The sequence below is a fragment of the Sinocyclocheilus anshuiensis genome, unplaced genomic scaffold (genome assembly GCF_001515605.1).
Source record: "Sinocyclocheilus anshuiensis isolate Anshui unplaced genomic scaffold, SAMN03320099.WGS_v1.1 scaffold88, whole genome shotgun sequence".
NCBI classification, from domain to species: Eukaryota; Metazoa; Chordata; class Actinopteri; order Cypriniformes; family Cyprinidae; genus Sinocyclocheilus; species Sinocyclocheilus anshuiensis.
In genome coordinates, this window is record NW_015555728.1 from 115280 (window position 1) to 132446 (window position 17167).

General features: G+C 36.8%; 2 protein-coding genes across 2 annotated transcripts; both read right to left on the bottom strand.

The window, feature by feature from the left end:
• Positions 1-1584: 1584 nt before the first annotated feature.
• Positions 1585-10410, bottom strand: LOC107672764 (serine/threonine-protein kinase A-Raf-like). The gene is made up of 15 exons (XM_016466110.1): positions 10237-10410; positions 9978-10081; positions 9770-9872; positions 7561-7715; positions 7407-7481; positions 7157-7301; positions 6615-6639; positions 6283-6410; positions 5988-6190; positions 5380-5556; positions 4300-4346; positions 3896-4014; positions 3609-3740; positions 3188-3322; positions 1585-3095 (listed from the first exon to the last, which is right to left on the bottom strand). The coding sequence occupies exons 1-15, from the start codon at positions 10342-10344 to the stop codon at positions 2955-2957; spliced, it is 1797 nt and encodes a 598-aa protein (XP_016321596.1). The 5' UTR covers positions 10345-10410; the 3' UTR covers positions 1585-2954.
• Positions 10411-11458: 1048 nt separating this feature from the next.
• LOC107672800 (U3 small nucleolar ribonucleoprotein protein IMP4-like) lies at positions 11459-15233 on the bottom strand. The gene is made up of 9 exons (XM_016466171.1): positions 15148-15233; positions 14142-14250; positions 13960-14043; positions 13770-13879; positions 13259-13391; positions 12925-13079; positions 12081-12175; positions 11906-11979; positions 11459-11791 (listed from the first exon to the last, which is right to left on the bottom strand). Exons 1-9 carry the CDS (start codon positions 15148-15150, stop codon positions 11679-11681), a joined length of 876 nt encoding a protein of 291 aa, XP_016321657.1. The 5' UTR covers positions 15151-15233; the 3' UTR covers positions 11459-11678.
• Positions 15234-17167: the final 1934 nt, after the last annotated feature.

Below are 17167 nucleotides of genomic sequence, written 5' to 3' on the forward strand. Positions count from 1 at the left end.
TACATGTTTTAAAATAATTTTGTTCTTTCTGAACCATCACACAAAAAATAGAAACAAATACAATTTAAAGTAATATTTTCTTAAAAAAAAAAAAGTAACTGTACACGGCAGAATACACCATTTTTCGCAAACACCCCTTAGACCTCGTCATCTATACACACATTATTGCAGTTCACCTAAAATATGCAAAACTAATCCTTTTAAACAAAACTGATCTTTCGTTATACTTTCTGTTCTGAAAAATGGTGAGTTGTATCTAAAGTTTCACCCTTCTGCTTTCGCGCCCTTGTGCCAAAGCAGAAACTGAACCTCATATACTGATTATCATATTTTGGGCTTAATGGAAACTATAAAAGTGTGCTTTGAACAAATGAGGTGCTTACAAAGATACAAGGGAAAAAAGTATTTGTCCCACATGTATCAAGAGGGACGTTAAAGCCATTAAGGCAATGCTGCAACTATCCAAAGTTGGCAGAAGTAGTTACTGTTCTAATGATCTAGGACCAGTTACGGTTTCTCATACAACAAGTGAGGCTGGAATTTGGTGGGAAAAACAGTTCCTAAACCAGAGTCTAATTCTATAGAGGTTTCTTGGCTTGTTTTAAAGCCACAAAACTCATTTATAGCTTTAATTGTATCATAAATCTCAATAGAACTAACTGTGCATCCAAATCTATACAAAAATAAACCGATAGTCTTGCTTTCTCAACCATTACAAACAGAAAAAAGCATATAGTGCCATCTACAAATGCTTGATAACTCAATTACCTCATTTTGTACTGAACAATATTATTACCACTGGTTTGTTAGGAAAATTCTACACTTGCAGTACCACATCATCATTCTACAAGAGTCCAGAAGCACTTCAGCTCTGCTAATAACAGAGGAAGTGTGTAAGTAAACAGAAATATATAAAGATAGCCAGGTTTGTCTGAAACTACAACATATTCATTTCTAACAGTCACTGAGGGGATGTGAAACCATCTTTCGTGAACAAGACGCCTAGTGAATCTTCCACAGGCATCATATTTGGAATGAGTACAGCTCAACGGGGGACCCAGCCCCATTCAAATATTGCTAAATAAGAACCAAAGCTCTGACTTTAGTACAAGTGTCAGTTATGAATCAATAAGTTACATATATTAAGACTCTATTAAAAGGACAGATGGACGATGTAGATCACATAAGGCCCCATCATTGTAGGTTTCAGTCGGTCCTATTGAAACCAGCTGAATGGGAGGAAAAGGAACTTTAATATTGCTATTAAACAGCACAACTGTTTTGCAAAGACATGCTTTTGAGTTTATGGAATAAAATGAACCACCTGAAAGAAGAATACGGCATCCAGAAGCACACTCTCACCCCATGCTGCCACTAATTTGATCGGAAAGAAATGCTACAAAGTTTCTGTTCTTCCTGCACTTATCAGAGCCCTAAGAGAATTGCAGAAGCGAAAGAGCATCTTAAGTTTGATCCTCTCACTCAACACTAAAACTAGTCGATTAACCAGTGGTCAGCAGCGGGTCTAAAGTTAGCAGCCTTATTTAAGAAGTGGAAACTGCTTGAGAGCATCAACCGGAACGCCACCTTAAAGTTGCTGTGTGACTGTGAAACCTATGGCCATTTATGGACATTGTTTTCAGATACTTAAAAATGACACTTAAGTTTCAAGATGCAAAACAAAATCAACACCCTCCAAAACTATCGCTCAACACTGAATGTAGAGCTGTGAACAAAATCTCTTCAGTATCTCTGAGTGTGAGCCACTGTACAAACGTCCCAACAGCAAGGGCAAAGGCGACCGGTTAACAGCACCACGTGCAAACACAATGCATTAGTTCAGAAGTCAGACTGGGATGATGTGCCAGTACTAAATTACCAGGCTTGCTTATGGTCATCATGTGCCATTTTAGTTTAGTTTGTGAATTTTTACTCAGTTTTAAGACGCAACATTTTAAAATCAAAAATCATTCATTTATAAATCCAGAAAGCAAATGTACTCATTTCAAAGCAATAAAAGAAAAACGTAAATCCTTCCTTCCCCATCAATTCAGGAAGTGCACAACTGCTTTGAGAATACCAACAGGATTTGTGCCATTTTCTTGAAATTTCATTAAGCTACACAATTTAAAGCTGACCAACATACAGAGGAAGCCCAAAGGTAAAGCCAAATCAGAGGCGTTTTTTAAAATGCACGACAATTATTAAGGGCACAACAAGTCACATGTACATCCAACCAAATCCTGACACCAGTTAAGAGTTTAAGCAATATTTTCTATTTGAAAAATAACGGATTTAAAAATACACCAAAACAACTGCAATGAGCATATGATAATGTTTATGATCATGGACTTAAAGCAACTGACTACAAACCAATCTGTGAGCAGAGTCTCTGTGACTAATGTAGATAAACAGAAGTCATCACATTGTGCTATTGCTGGCCAATGAAGTTCAAGCAAGGAGAACGGAGAGGGGGAAAAAAAAAAAAAAAAAAAAGAAAATCGCCATGCTAGTTTGCTTGTTCTAAAGTAAAATGCTACTTTCCTCTCAAAGTAAAAACGTTTAACACATTCTGAAATATACCTCAAAAAAGGAGGTTATTAAGATTGTGCCGATACATTGCTGATATGATGCTTGGATTTCAAAATCCAGTAAGTGTACTACGAGAGCATAGTTTATTTCCTGCTTCTGTTTTAAAAAGCAGCTGGTCCAGACAGAATCTGACGTTCTCTACAGGCAGCTTTACAGAGAAGCAGCTGGAACGGAAAAGAGGAGGGCGGGAACGTGAACGAGTAGATAAATGTGATGATGTGTGTGTTTGACTATATGTGGGACCAATGAAGTAATTAGGGTGCTCTCAGGAATGTGTGGAATAATGAGAGGAGCTCTGGATTCCATGCTGGGAATGATGCTGCATGGTATTTTGGGAGAGGAGCGGATCGTCTCTGGCAGTCTCACAGAGGCATGAGGCGTGTGGTGTGAAGAAGAAGCGGGTTTAGGTCCTCGGCGTGTACAGCACGGTGTAGAGAGGGCTCAGAGGCACTCCGCTCGATTTTTGGCAACAGATCCTGGACCTGCTCAATGCCCACCAAGATCTGAAGAACAGCAGGGATGAAACATGAGAGGCTGTTTCTTAATCTGACATAACAGTGCTGGAAATCAGAGAAGGGATCTGGTTTATTCTCACCTGTGGGAAGAGTGGCCGCTCATCACGTTTGAATTTCAGACAGTCGATGATGAGCCTCTTCATTGATTTAGGGCAGTTACTGTATAATTTACTGAGGTCTGGAGACAAGTACCCACGACCCACCATGAAAATAATCTACAGGAAGAGAATACCCGAAAATCAAAAAAAAAATGCATTTCATAGTTCATGTTCACACAAACTTCTTCTGTGTTCCAAGGAAGAAAGTCATACGGTCAACATGAGGGTGAGTAAATGATGACAGAATTGTTATGTTGGGTTGAACAAAGTTCATTAAAAACTATTTACAGCTTGAACAGAAGGTTTCTGGGCTGAAAAGGACAAACTATTAAACTGTGAAACTACAAGCCAATCCCTGATTCATAACTGTAAGATGGCAAAGTGATGGTGGTGTATGTCTGACCTGATCACGGTTGTTGATATTCGAATAAGGCAAAGTCCCAGACATCAATTCATAGAGCACCACTCCATATCCATATACATCTGACTGGAAGGTGTATGGGTTAGTGTCTTGCATTCTGATCACCTCTGGGGCCTAAAAACAACAGCAGAGTGAAACAAGCTGTACAAATGTATTTCTCAACAATAAACGCAGGATGAAACTACTTAACATAAGTGATAAGCTACTAGGTATAAGACTCATTGATGATTTAATGAAATGAGGTATTGAGCTGGGTGACGATTACTCACCATCCACAGGATGGAGCCACTGGGCTGTTCAACCTGCTGAGAGCCACTCCAGCGAGACTTTACTGTGGCCAGCCCAAAGTCACCGATCTTTACAGTCCAGCCTTCATGCAGGAAGATATCTGACATATGAGCTCAGGAGTATCATGCAGAACACAGAATGACTACAACATCACTAGAGAGAATGCATTAGCATTATTATTCCAGTAAATCATCAACCTTAGCCTTCAGTCTTATGCCAGTAATAATTTTGGTAAATCAGACAATTCTTTATTTACAAACATATTAAAAACAGAAAGCAGTTTGGCAATCTACAGGCAGCAAATTAGTTGAATCCGATCTATCCTGCAACAGATCTCTCTCACAATACAGACAAGAGCATTGCTAATACATTATAGAAAGGATACTATTGGATTTCAAGTCCCGATGAATGATATTCTTGGCGTGAAGATAACTGTTAAGTAAAGAAAAGTAGCAAATTATGTACAAATTTGAGATTTTAATTAAATTAAGTTTCTACACTCCATCTATGCTCTGTAAATCCAAGCATTACTAATAGGCAGTACAATCATATAACATTGGTAGATTTAAGAGGACATGTGCTAATTTCCCATGATAGTGTGTCCTACTGACTCTGAGCTGAACAAAGAGTGCCATTAAGTGCACTGTCTTCTGGTGTGAGCAGCTCCTCAAGATGTTTTTATTTTGCCCATTAAGTTACAGGTGATCTTTGTTATCACAAGTCCAAATTACAAGCAATTTACCACTATTAATTATGTACTGATCATATCTAAACACACTAGCTGATAATATAATAATAATATATTATTGATTGACATGAGTGTGTGGGGGACCTATGAAATCTGTAAGGAAATTATGCCTTTGAAAAACACACTGTTGAATAGTTTGGGGTCAGTAAGAGGGGTTGATTTTCTTAAATGTTTTCAAAAGTCGTCTCTTATGGTCACCAAGGCTGCACTTATTATAGTATTACAATTTTAAAATAACAGTTTTCTATTTGAACATGTAAAATGTGATTTATTTTTGTGATGGTAAAACTGAATTTTCAGCAGCCATTACTCTCCAGTCATCAGTATCACATGATCCTTCAGAAATCATTCTAATATGCTGAATTGGTGCTCAAGAAACATTTCTGATTATTAACAATGTTGTAAACAGTGGTGCTGCTTAATACTTTTGTGAAAACCATAATTGTTTTTTAGGATTATTTGATTAATAGAAAGTTCAAAAGAACAGCATTTATCTGAAACAGAAATATTCTGTAGCAAATGTCTTCACTGCCACTTTTGATTTAATTTAATACATCCTTGCTGATTAAAAGTATTATTTACTTACGCCAAACTTTTAAACAGTAGTGTACATTAGTAAGTTTTGTTATATTAACATCCTTTAATTGGAACAGCAATTATGCTACATATAGGATAGCAGCTATCCCAAGCTGTCAATATAGGTTAAATAAATCTTACTCCATGCCCTGTGCAGTCTGGCGAGCAACATCAATACGGCGCATCGTGTCAAACTTGGTCTCAGTAACATGCAGGTGGTGGTAAAGGCTGCTCCCTTCACACCACTGCGTGATAATGGCAAAATTAGGCTTCGTCATGAAGCCCATGAACAGCAGAATGTTGACATGGCGTGTTTTTCTGAGGAGCAAGAGTATCAAATTAGTCATACTGAACAGTCAACAGTCATTAGTCATACTGACATCTATTTGAACTAGATTATTTGAACTGGAGATTAGTTGGCTGTAGCAGCAGTTGATATTACTAATGTAGTAAAGCAGCATTAATGAGAACTACCCTGATGAAAAAAAACAATATATGCTGCTGGTTAGTTATGTTTTGAAGCATGGCAGCTGGTTTGAGCTGGTTTAAGCTGGTCATGTGCTGGTCCTAAGCAACTAGCTCCTGCTCAGAACCAGCTCATGACCAACTAAGGACCAGTTTAAACCAGCTCAAACAGGCTGACATGCTTCAAAACATACCTAACCAGCAAATGCTGTTTTTTTTAACAGGGTACTGTTATACTGTCCTCACCGGCAGGCTTTGAAGATATGATCATGCAAATGACTCACCGTAAAACCTGCATCTCATTTTTAAAGGCCTGGAGCTGCTCCGGTGTGGGCTCTGTCACTTTAAGAATCTTGATAGCCACGTCTCCATGCCACTTGCCTTTATAGACGGTCCCAAAAGACCCTGCTCCAATCCTCTTTAACATGGACACCTCCCGTGAGTGCACCTCCCAGTAGTAACTGGAGTCTCTGTAACCTCCCCGGTGCTAGAAAACACACAAACAAAATTTTGTTTAAAAAAAATCTGATTGTAACTAAGTCATCTGGGCTTGCTATCAAATAAGACACACACACTCACCACTTTCTTTTTATCATCAGATGAGGATTGCTTTCGTTCCTTGGGCTCAGAAGGGGATTTGGGGGGTCTTCTTCCTGGTGACCCTAAGTGGGGTGGGCTAGCGGAAGGCTTGGGAGAGGACTCTTGCCCTGTGAACAACACTAGAGCATGAGGGCCAGTTCACACACATGGAGAGGTGTAGTTAAATGCGTCATTGTAATCAGGGATGGATAAGAAACAAAAATGTATGTAGTGTAATTGTGGGTGTGTGGAAAAAAATGAACATGTGCTCATGTGAGTGACGGGTAGTCAAAGTGAAAAAATAAGAAATAATCTAAACAAAAAAAACTCACCCATTGTGCTGATTTTGAATGGCTCCTGAATGAGAATGGGGGAAAAATTAATAAATACATGCAATGGAGGAGAGATGATCAAGGAGGCATACAGAACCTCCATTGTCATATTCTGTGAAGTAACATTTCTAAACATTTGGTATACAAACAAGCCAATACTTTCGTACAGGGACAGTTCACCCAAAAATACATTCACTCACCCTCCTGTCATTTCAAATCTGCATGACTTCCTTTCTTCCATGGAACACAAAAGCAGAAGTGAAGCAAAATGTTGACATTGCTCTTTTCTATACAAACTTTTTTAATGCCGGTTTTCAGTCATTGTTGTCATTTTCGTATCTAGACAGCCACTTTCACTGTATGGAAAATAGCAGTGTGAACACTTTGTCTAACATCACCTTTTGGGTTCGACAGAGGAAAGAACATTTTGGAGCGAAGAGGGTGACTTTCATTTGTGGGTGAACTGTTTCTTTGAAACAAAAAAATGAGACAACATCAGAATATATATGTGGACTTGATGAGCCTCTAGTCTGGTCTCTAACCTCCATGAGGCCAGCAGCGCCAGGCTCCAGCGTGCTGACCATGTGGACGTTGGGTGTTGAGGTGGAGCGATGCCTCTGGAGAGACTGACCGTCCTCTGCTGCCATGAACAATTGGTAGCTTGATGTGGAAGTCAGTATTTCCCCTCTAAAAAGGGTAAAACAAAAAAAGTAAACCTACACGTCAGTTAGTGCTACATTTCCCATTGGGGATCAACAGATACGTGCATTTATAGGTGAAGTTAGAGTGTACCTGGGAGAATCTGATATGGAATTGGTTGCCGGATATATCAATATCGAAGGGCAGCCTTCTGTATTAGAAACACACCTGAGAGCAACAGAACACCAGTTAAGTGACAAAAATGACAACAAGTGCACATAAACAGACAATTTCATTCGGAACATACCGTTTTGTCATGGTGTCCATATCCACACATACTGTAGGGACTTTACTGCTGCAGTGCTGGTGAAATTTATATCCACACGTCTGACACCTGAAGCCGTTGAACAAGAACTTGTGGCAGAAGTCACAGTAAGCTAATTTAAAGAATGTTTTACGTACCTGTGAAAACAAGATTGTGCCATTTAAGGGTGATGCTGATTTGGTGACTCACAAGTTTATGTGATTTATATTATTAATATAGACTACCATTCAAAGGTCTGAGGTCAGTATTTTTTTTTTTTAATTAATACTTTTACCAAGGAAGGTTTAATTCAATTGATCAAAAGTGACAGTAAAGAAATATATGCTACTCTTACAGTTTCTATTCATCAAAGAATCCTGAAAAAAAAAAATGCATCACGGTGTCCACAAAAATATCAAGCAGCAGAACCATTTTCAACATTGATAAATCTTGTTCAGCATATTAGAATGATTTCTGAAGAATCATGGGATACTGAAGACTGAAGAAATGGCTGCTGAAAATTCAGCTCTGCCATCACTGGAGTAAATTACTTTTTAAAATAAAATAATTAAAATAAATAATTAAGTAATTTTAAATCATAATAATATTTCAGAATGGTACTGTTTTTTTATCAAATAAATTCATCCTTTTATTTAAAAGAAAAAAGCAATAAATGAGCATAATTCATGCTATAGCATAAATTAATGTTAACCTCAAACTTGAAATTAACCTAAAATTAGCTAAAAATTTAAGACTGGAGTAATGGCTGCTGAAAATTCAGCTTTGCCATCACTGGAGTAAATTACATTTTAAAATTAGAAAACAGTTATTTTACATCATAATAATATTTCAGAATGGTACTGTTTTTTTAATCAAATAAATTCAGCCTTTTATTATTATTATTTTTTTTTTAAATGCAATAAATGAGCATAAGAGACTTGAACATGAAAAAATCTTACTGACCCCAAACTTTTAAACGGTAGTGTACTAATGTTCATTGTTAATTCATGTCTGTTCATAATGCATATAATGTAAAGCCTACAATTCATGATTTAGCATAAATTAAATGTTAACCTCAAACTTGAAATTAATTTAAAAATCAACTAAAAATTAAATCTATTAGAATGTTATAGCTGTGGTGCAAAATAATAAAAATACATAAATAAACAATAAGCATACAAAGTACTAATATTAACCAAGATTAATAATTGCTGTAAAATACTGTTCATTTTTAGTTCATCATAGCTAATGAATTTTCTAATGTTACAAATTTAACCTTATTGGAAAGTGCTGCCAATTTAATCAAAGTTTCAGTAGTTAAAATTTACATCAATTAAAGGTTCCAGAATTGCTGGACAGAACTAATCTGTACTAAATAATCTGTACTTGCTCATCATAATCATCCCACATAAACTTTCCACAGAGATTTTTTGTTGCATTAACCTCAAATATTTTCCAGTACATGCAGTTTTCTAAAATGAGAACCTAGCTTTGCTGACTCTGATGCCTTGTCCAAATACCCACACTTGCGGTCTTTGCACTTGACCACTTCTATAATGTATTTCCTGTATTTGGCCCAAGTGTTCAAGTGAGCATGAAGACCACAAGTGTGTGTCGAACTTTTCATTACCTGATGGGACACACTTGTAGTGTTGTAAAAATGCATATGCAAGTATTTACATAGCTTTATTTTAATTTTAATTACTTTGCATTTTAAAATCAACTTCTAAATATCTGTTCAGTAGTCCCTATAACATGACAATTTTAATTTGTGGTGCTTCTAATTAACTGATAAAAAGCAGTTGCAAATGTTGTACAAAATAAATACCACCACTACTCATCTTTGCACCAATAAAACGTAAAAACACTGTTTTTCTACCAAATTATATGTAATATCTAATTATTATATTAATATTTAACTTGCATTGGAAAGGTTTCCGTGACCTCTCGCGAGATCTCGGCAAAAAGTCTCACGATTTATTTCCAGAACATGATGCATGATGGGATACACTAAGCCTCGAATAGCGCTCCGGAGCGGTATTCGAGATAGTGTGGGTTTAGTGTGCGTTAAGGGCACTGCGCTTTGCTGTTTTTAAGACCTGGGACAGTCTTGCACACTTACTTCCTGTCGCACGCACGCGCTCTCAAGTGGCCAAGACCGCAAGTGTGGGTATTTGGACAAGGGGTGAGTCTGTTGTGCAAGTGCACTTACGAAGTTGTGCATGGTAAGAGGAACATCATCCAGCACTTCTACCAGAAGCTCTTCCCCTACGAGGGGTGTGATGTCAGTGTCCCATTCTGTAAGTCTCTTCCGGCTGGCCAAAAGACAAAAGAACAACAAAGTCAAAACAACAGAGTATAAACCTTACTAAGAAGAGACATTTTGTCATCTTACAAGTCAAATTCTTAGGGACACCTACCCTTCAAGAAGGCGAAAGACAGCACAGCAATCCTGGCTGAGGCCTCTGACTTTTAGAGCTTTATCTAGACTATCATGGACAGTTTGACCAGGCCGAACATTTACCTAAACACATGGTCACATAGTGCTATCAATGTATGATCACAAACACGCATCCTCTAATTACCAATATATACAGGTTATGTTAGCTATTCCATTTCTTTACTAAAAATAATAAAAGGCATTTTAAACTAATCAGACTCCAGTAAATGAACCCTCACCACCGTCCGCTGCTTGTTGGGGAGGTAGACACGAATGGTGCCCCCACCTCGGGGTGTGTCATCCGGGCTGGTTTCCCCCGAGGAGGAACAGGAGGAGGTGTTGGACATGGTGTCTCCAAAGGGGCAGTCAGGGACCGGCAGCACTGACACTCAGTCGGCCGCAAGAAAGAGTTACACACCCACACACACACACACACACACACACACACAACTATATAGATTTTGTTAAAAATATAACAAATTATAGCTGCAAAGAATCCCATTTCTAAGCAAGTCCTCTGTGATCAATCCTTGTTCAAATGCATTTAGAAATGCAAAGTAACACCCCAACAGTTCATGTTACATCTGCAGTATTAACGCAGTATACACAGCAAACACCTCCCCTTCTGAAAGTATAACCACAGAAAATGTGCAGCAGCCTGCAGTGAAGATGAGCTGGCTGAGTTTAGCTAAGTGATGTGCCTGATCATTTGCTCTGTTCTTTTACTACAGTACAGGCCATGCACTCCTAGCTAGCTCATTTTATCAAGACATTAGTCAATATTATGACTCAAGTATAAAAGCATATTAGCTAAATATAGATCCTTAAGTCCCGTCAGGTGCCTTTTTCGTGCTGAAAGAGGGAATGCTGTTTTCATGAGGCGGAAAGGGATTAGACGACTAGCTACTAGCTAGCTAGTGTTGATAATGCTAAAAGTTGAAAAATCAGACTTTATCTTAAATTTTCAGCCGCGGCGGTATGACTTAACGCGACTTACACCTGCAAGTAGTATTTCTGCAAACTACGCAGCCCGTTCGCGAGACTCGCTTAGCATTTTTTGCTCCAGAGTAAATACTCACCTGAGACAGCCATCTTGAATTCTCAGTCTCAAATCGGGTCAGCAAAGAATTTCAGGGAAAGCGGAACATCGAAATCTCGCGCTCTGATTGGTGGAGATCTGTGAATCGAGGCACTGATTGGTCAGCTATTGTGGTACTTTGTAGCAATGGAATCAGAAAGGGGCGTGTGTTGCGGGGAACGAATGTAAAGTTTTTCCAAGCATTAAAGAAACCTACACCGTTCTATACATTCTCAATATACTGTTCAAAATGTTTATGTTTGTTAAAACCAAACAAAACTGTTTCAAGAAAAAACTCCGTTTAAATATTCAATACAAGCCAATTCATAAGGAATAATAAAGCAACAAGGAACTAAAAAAAAAAACAACACAAAAGCTACAAATGTAAAGAACGTTTTTATGATGTTCAAGGTGACTCTGTACAAAATATTACATTTGAGCAAGTGTCAACAGGCAAACAATATTATCATAATACTGAAACAAATTTGTCCATCTTTTTAAATCTCACAATTAAATGGAAAAAAAGACCACTACGTAGGTTCAATTACATTGAAAATGTCCATGCTGACAGAACAATGCAGGTTTTTCGAAGAGTTCATTGGGCTATTCCACACTTAAGAATTTCCTCTTTTTGGCAGTGCGTGTGTAAGGATGGAGTCGCCACTCAACATCTGCAGTATTCTCGTTCTCCAGTGTGCCGAGCTTGATCATGTACACTGAAAAAGAAAGATGAAACACAAGATATGAATAATGAGCAGAGTGCAACATAAGTGCCTGTTCTGCATTAATATCAATTGAAATATCTAAAACCAAAAAACAGAGATGCTTACATTTCATTTCAACTCTGGGTCCAACCTCTGTCAACTCAGCGTTCTTGTGATCGGTTTTCTTGTAGGTATAGTGTCTGCAATATACAAAGTCATTTCAAGATCATTAAAACCAAATTCCTTATAATAATTAGAATCAAAACCTTTAGAACAACAGTTCTAATGAACCAGCACTCACCTGAAAGAGATGAAATCATCTGTATTTGCGAACGTAACAATACGCCTACTATCCTCTTTGGGTACAGGAAACAAATACTTTAGGATGTTGGAGACCTATGGAGAAAAAATATTTTGTTTTCAGCTTAACAAATAATATCCATTACTAAACCAAGTAATTAAAGACTTTGTAGCTTTTCAGAAGCCCTTATAATGTCACAGAGATTTTAAATGATCTTCAGTAAAGCCTAGCCTCTTTCTCTCTATACATATAGTAAGACAATAATTGCGTTTATTTTATTAAAATAGGAAACTGAATATCAAATACTATACACTACGGTTTAAAAGTTCGGGGTTGTTGTTTTTTTTTTCCTTTTACACTCACAAAGGCTGCATTTATTAGATCAAACTGTAAAAACAGCAATATTGTAAAATATTATTACAACTTAAAATAACTATTTTTTTTATTTTAATACAATTTAAAATTTAATTTATTTCTGTGATGCAACTCTAAATTTTCATTCTTCAGTGTCACATGATTCCTCAGAAACCATTCAATCCTCAAGAAACATTTTTCAGTGTTGAAAAATTGTGCTACTTATTATTTTTGTGGAATCTGTGCTACATTTTTAAGCATGCTTTAATGAATAGAAAGTTTAAAAGAAGAGCACTTATTTGAAGTAGAATTCTTTTGTAATATTATAAATGTCTTTACTGTCTCTTTGATCAATTTTTTGCATTTTTGCATAAAAGAAAGTGTTAATTTTGTTTTAAAAAAATCTTATTGACCCCAAATTTTTGAATGGTAGTGTAGGCGTTTATTATTGTTTCTAAGGACCCTAGAAGTTATTTCCTGTATAACTCACTCTTCGGCCAAGACGTGACGTGAAGTTGTGGAAGATAAGGTGAGGGTAGGCTTCAGACATGGTGCCAATGTCTGGAACATCATGTCTCATTACCACATTATACAATGAGAAGTAGGCAGTCGGCCCATAAGGAAGGTGGCACACCACCAAACCATCTACAGTAGAAAAAGACACAAATGAAAGATGTAAAGTACCTAAGGTGAAAACTGCAAAATAAAACTGGATATGAAAGTAGAGCGATTGAAAAATCTTTCATAATATACCGAATGTTTACCAGGTATTGCTATACTGTGTACTAAAACAGGACACAGATGAAAACTATAACAGTCCATACCTGGCTGGCCTCTGGTCTCATGAACTATAACAAGATCATTGACATTATTAGATCTGCACGCATGTACTAATGTTTTAACTTCATGGTTTCCTCTGTTCATACGCTGGGCCCCTGGAAACATCAGCTTCATTTCCTGCAAAAAAAAAAGAAAAGAAAAAAAAGCCACCTAAATAAACCACGACCACTGAAAGACGAAGGTTTCACTTGCGTCATTATGGTAACATGAACAAAACATCAGATTACAGTCATGGCCAAAAGTTTTGGCAGTGACATAAATTTTGGGTTTTGCAAAAATTGCTGCTTAAACTGTTGTGGTGTTCATTCACATTGTTTCTAGATTATGTCACTGCCAATAAGTTAGTTAAGTAGCAAAGTTTGCAAAACACAAAATTTGTGTCACTGCCAATACTTTTGGCCATGACTGTAGAGTTAACAAAGTAAAACTACAAGCATTCACACAAAGAAACACTTTATTCTTACTGTCAAATATGAATAATAGGATTTAACATACTTTGGCAAACATCCTGAGTCTAGAGCTGGGGTCTCTGGATGTTGTGACCATAATCTTGGGGTCTTCCACTCCTGCCCATTTGTACTCATCATCCATATGAGAACTAACACCTATATAATATCAGAAAATATGTTTACATCTGGTAGCAGATAAAACTGGATTCTGATATAAGTGACGGAAAAATAGTCACCTTCTCCACCCTCATCATCAAACTCCAACAGTTTCTGTAATTCTAAAGCCTCCTTCCGAACTTCAGTGGGTAAAAGACGATTTTCTGCAAAATATAGGAACCGCATAAAATGAGACATCCGCAATATATCAGACAGGTTAAGAGAGTTTGATACGGTGATTAAGATATGGCTGGAGTCTCACCATCTAAAGCTGATTTGAGCTTCTGTTTTTTCTCTTCAATAGTGTAGAGCCTGTCCTCCTGTGATTTCCTGTACAGGTATTCCTTTCTCTGTCCCACCTCTCGCCGCAGCTACAGCACAAAATATAGTTCAGAAACAATATGAATTTTAGGATTTTTTGTTTTTAAAAGGAGTCTCATATGCTCACCAAGCTGTCCAGAAAAAAAAAGATTAGTCCAAAAAAAGCAGTCATATTGTGAAATATTACAAATTAAAATAACTGTTTTCTATTATTTTTAAATGTAATTTATTCCTGTGATGGCAAAGCTGAATTTTCAGAAGCCAATACTTTAGTCTTCAGTGTCACATGATCCTTCAGAAATCATACTATGTTGATTTGGTGTTCAAGAAACATTTATTATTATTATTATTATTATTAGTCTTGAAAGCAGCTGCTTAATATACATGTGGGAAGCGTGACATATTTTTATAAGATTCTTTGATTAACAAACAGTTCTATAAAACACGATTTAGGCTATTTCATATAGAAATCTTTTGTAACATTACAAATGTATATACAGTCACTTGAGATCAATTTAATGCACTCTCGTTGAACTTAAAAAAATCTTACTAAACCTAAATTTATGACCTAACCTTCATAAGAGAAATCATAGTTAGTAACGTAGCTACCAAGACATGACAAGTGGTACCTATATTCTCATGGAACCTGAAAGTACGAATATACTATCGCCAAAGAATAATTAAGCAATTAGTTTAAGAAAGTTAGTTGACCTAATATTTTAGATAACAAATCACACAGTTAATGTGTGTTCATCTATCCATCACACTTTATTATGGACCTTGATCACACTACAACACAAACAGGAAAGCAATGGCTGGCTTGATAAACTACTGCTCTATGTAGCGCGAGAAAATGTCACGCCAAAAGACTTACAGGCAAAACTCAAATACGTCTAACAAATTTGAGTTTATCAATTCAAATGAGTTGTGTTATACTTACTACTTACCATTTTGAACAACTACACGTGACAATTCAGCCTTACGGTCTACTATCTCGACTTCCTGTTGGTCATCCAGTCAGTAACAACGAAAACAAGTGTCACGGCCTTTCAAAATAAAAGTTCACAACTGGCCCTTAATTATGTGGGTGCTTGGGCCAGAATGCGGCCAACATGGGGTCTTTCATTTTTGGGAACAGTAATTGCTAGTATGAACGATTATAAAAATGTTTTAAAAAAAACAATAATACATAACAAAAACTAGCAAGGATGCATTAAATTGATCAATAGTGACACGCTGTGACCTAAGCTTTTCCATGTTAACCAGAGTTTTTGTCAACAAGCCTCTACAGCAGTGGTTCTTAATGGGGACCCCCGCTCTGCACATTCTGTATGTCTCCCTTATCTGGCACACTCAGTTCAGTTCATGGAGCTCTTTCCTAATGAGCTGATGATCTGAATTAGGTGTGTTAAATAAGGGAGACATGCTAAATGTGCAATGTGGCGGTCCCCAGGACCAGGAGTACGAACCACTGCTCTACGACGATACGTAACAAGAACGTTTTTTTCTGATTTCAAATAAATGCTGTTCTTTTGAACTTTCTATTCATCCAAAATACTGAAAACAAAGGTACCACGGTTTCACCAAAATACAAATATAAATAACATTTAATATAACTCAAATACTAAAATACTAAAATACTATTTAAAAATGTGATGATAATAAAAATGTTTCTTGTGCACCAAAATGATTTAAGAAGGATCATGTGCCACTAAAGATTGGAGTAATGGCTGCTGAAAATTCAGCTATGCCACCACATAAATACATTTCATTTTAAAATATATTAAATTAGAAAACAGTTTAAATTGTAATCACATTTCACAATTGGCCATAAGGCCTATTACTGTTTGCTGAAATTGTACAATACGCCATGTGTACAATACGCAAATTTATGAAATTTTCCATGAAATGATTCAATGATGACCATTAGAGGGATTTCTGATGACTGCGTGTGTTATAATAAAAATAGAGAACGAAGAGACATGCTCCTTCTAAATGTGTTTGTGGCGAGTTATTTCCTGTATGTTTCCTCTTCAACAACATTTAAGAGCAGTACATCCTTCAAGACTCAAAGCACTGTCTGCCGTCCATCAGTCATCATGAATCTAATAACAGCATTTCTGCTAATGATCCTCACAGGTAAGGTCAAAACACACATAAACACAGTCCAAAGGCTCATTTGTTCAGATTTCATACCTGACAAAAATCAGTTATTGAATAATTGAATTGAATAATTTAATTTTCTCACAGAGGACAAACTTAAATCTTACTCCACAGGACATAGCACATCTGATTATGTGCAGAAACTCTCCTGCCACTATGGGAACAAGAATATATCTCTGAGCAGGCCCAGGGTGTGGTGCAAAAGAGATGCCGTGGATGAAAACTGCTGTACGGGCTTCTCATTCCAGCCAGGTGTCAACGTTTTGGAGCAAGGCAACATAGCTGTGGAGGATGATGGAAAGTCATTCACCGTCTCTGTAAAGAAATTCACACAAGGGGATGGATTCTACTGGTGTGGGTTCATGACTGAAGACAAGATCATCGTTAAACTGGCCGAGAAATACTTTACCAATAGTAAGATGAAATACTACTTCTCTATTTCTCTTTAGATGGTTTCTTGAGTGTACGAGAGCACTGTTAAAAACATTTTCAACAAGCTTTAATTTTCTTCATTTCAATTTCAATTTCATTTTAAATTTTTAAATTCTGTTTTAATCCCTGGAATTTACAGTAAAAAAAAAAACGTTAAAAAAAATGAAAGGAAAAAAGAAACAGCATCTGAGGTTACAGAAACTTTACCGTAAAAATACGGTAGCAACAAGGTTTTACGGATTGAAGCAGTAAAAATCTTATATTTCGTTAAATGATATAATGTTAGGCTAATATACTAACCTGCATGCTGACGGACTAAAATCTGTTTTGTACCTGAAAAACATCAAATGTGAGGTCACAGCAAATTTCACT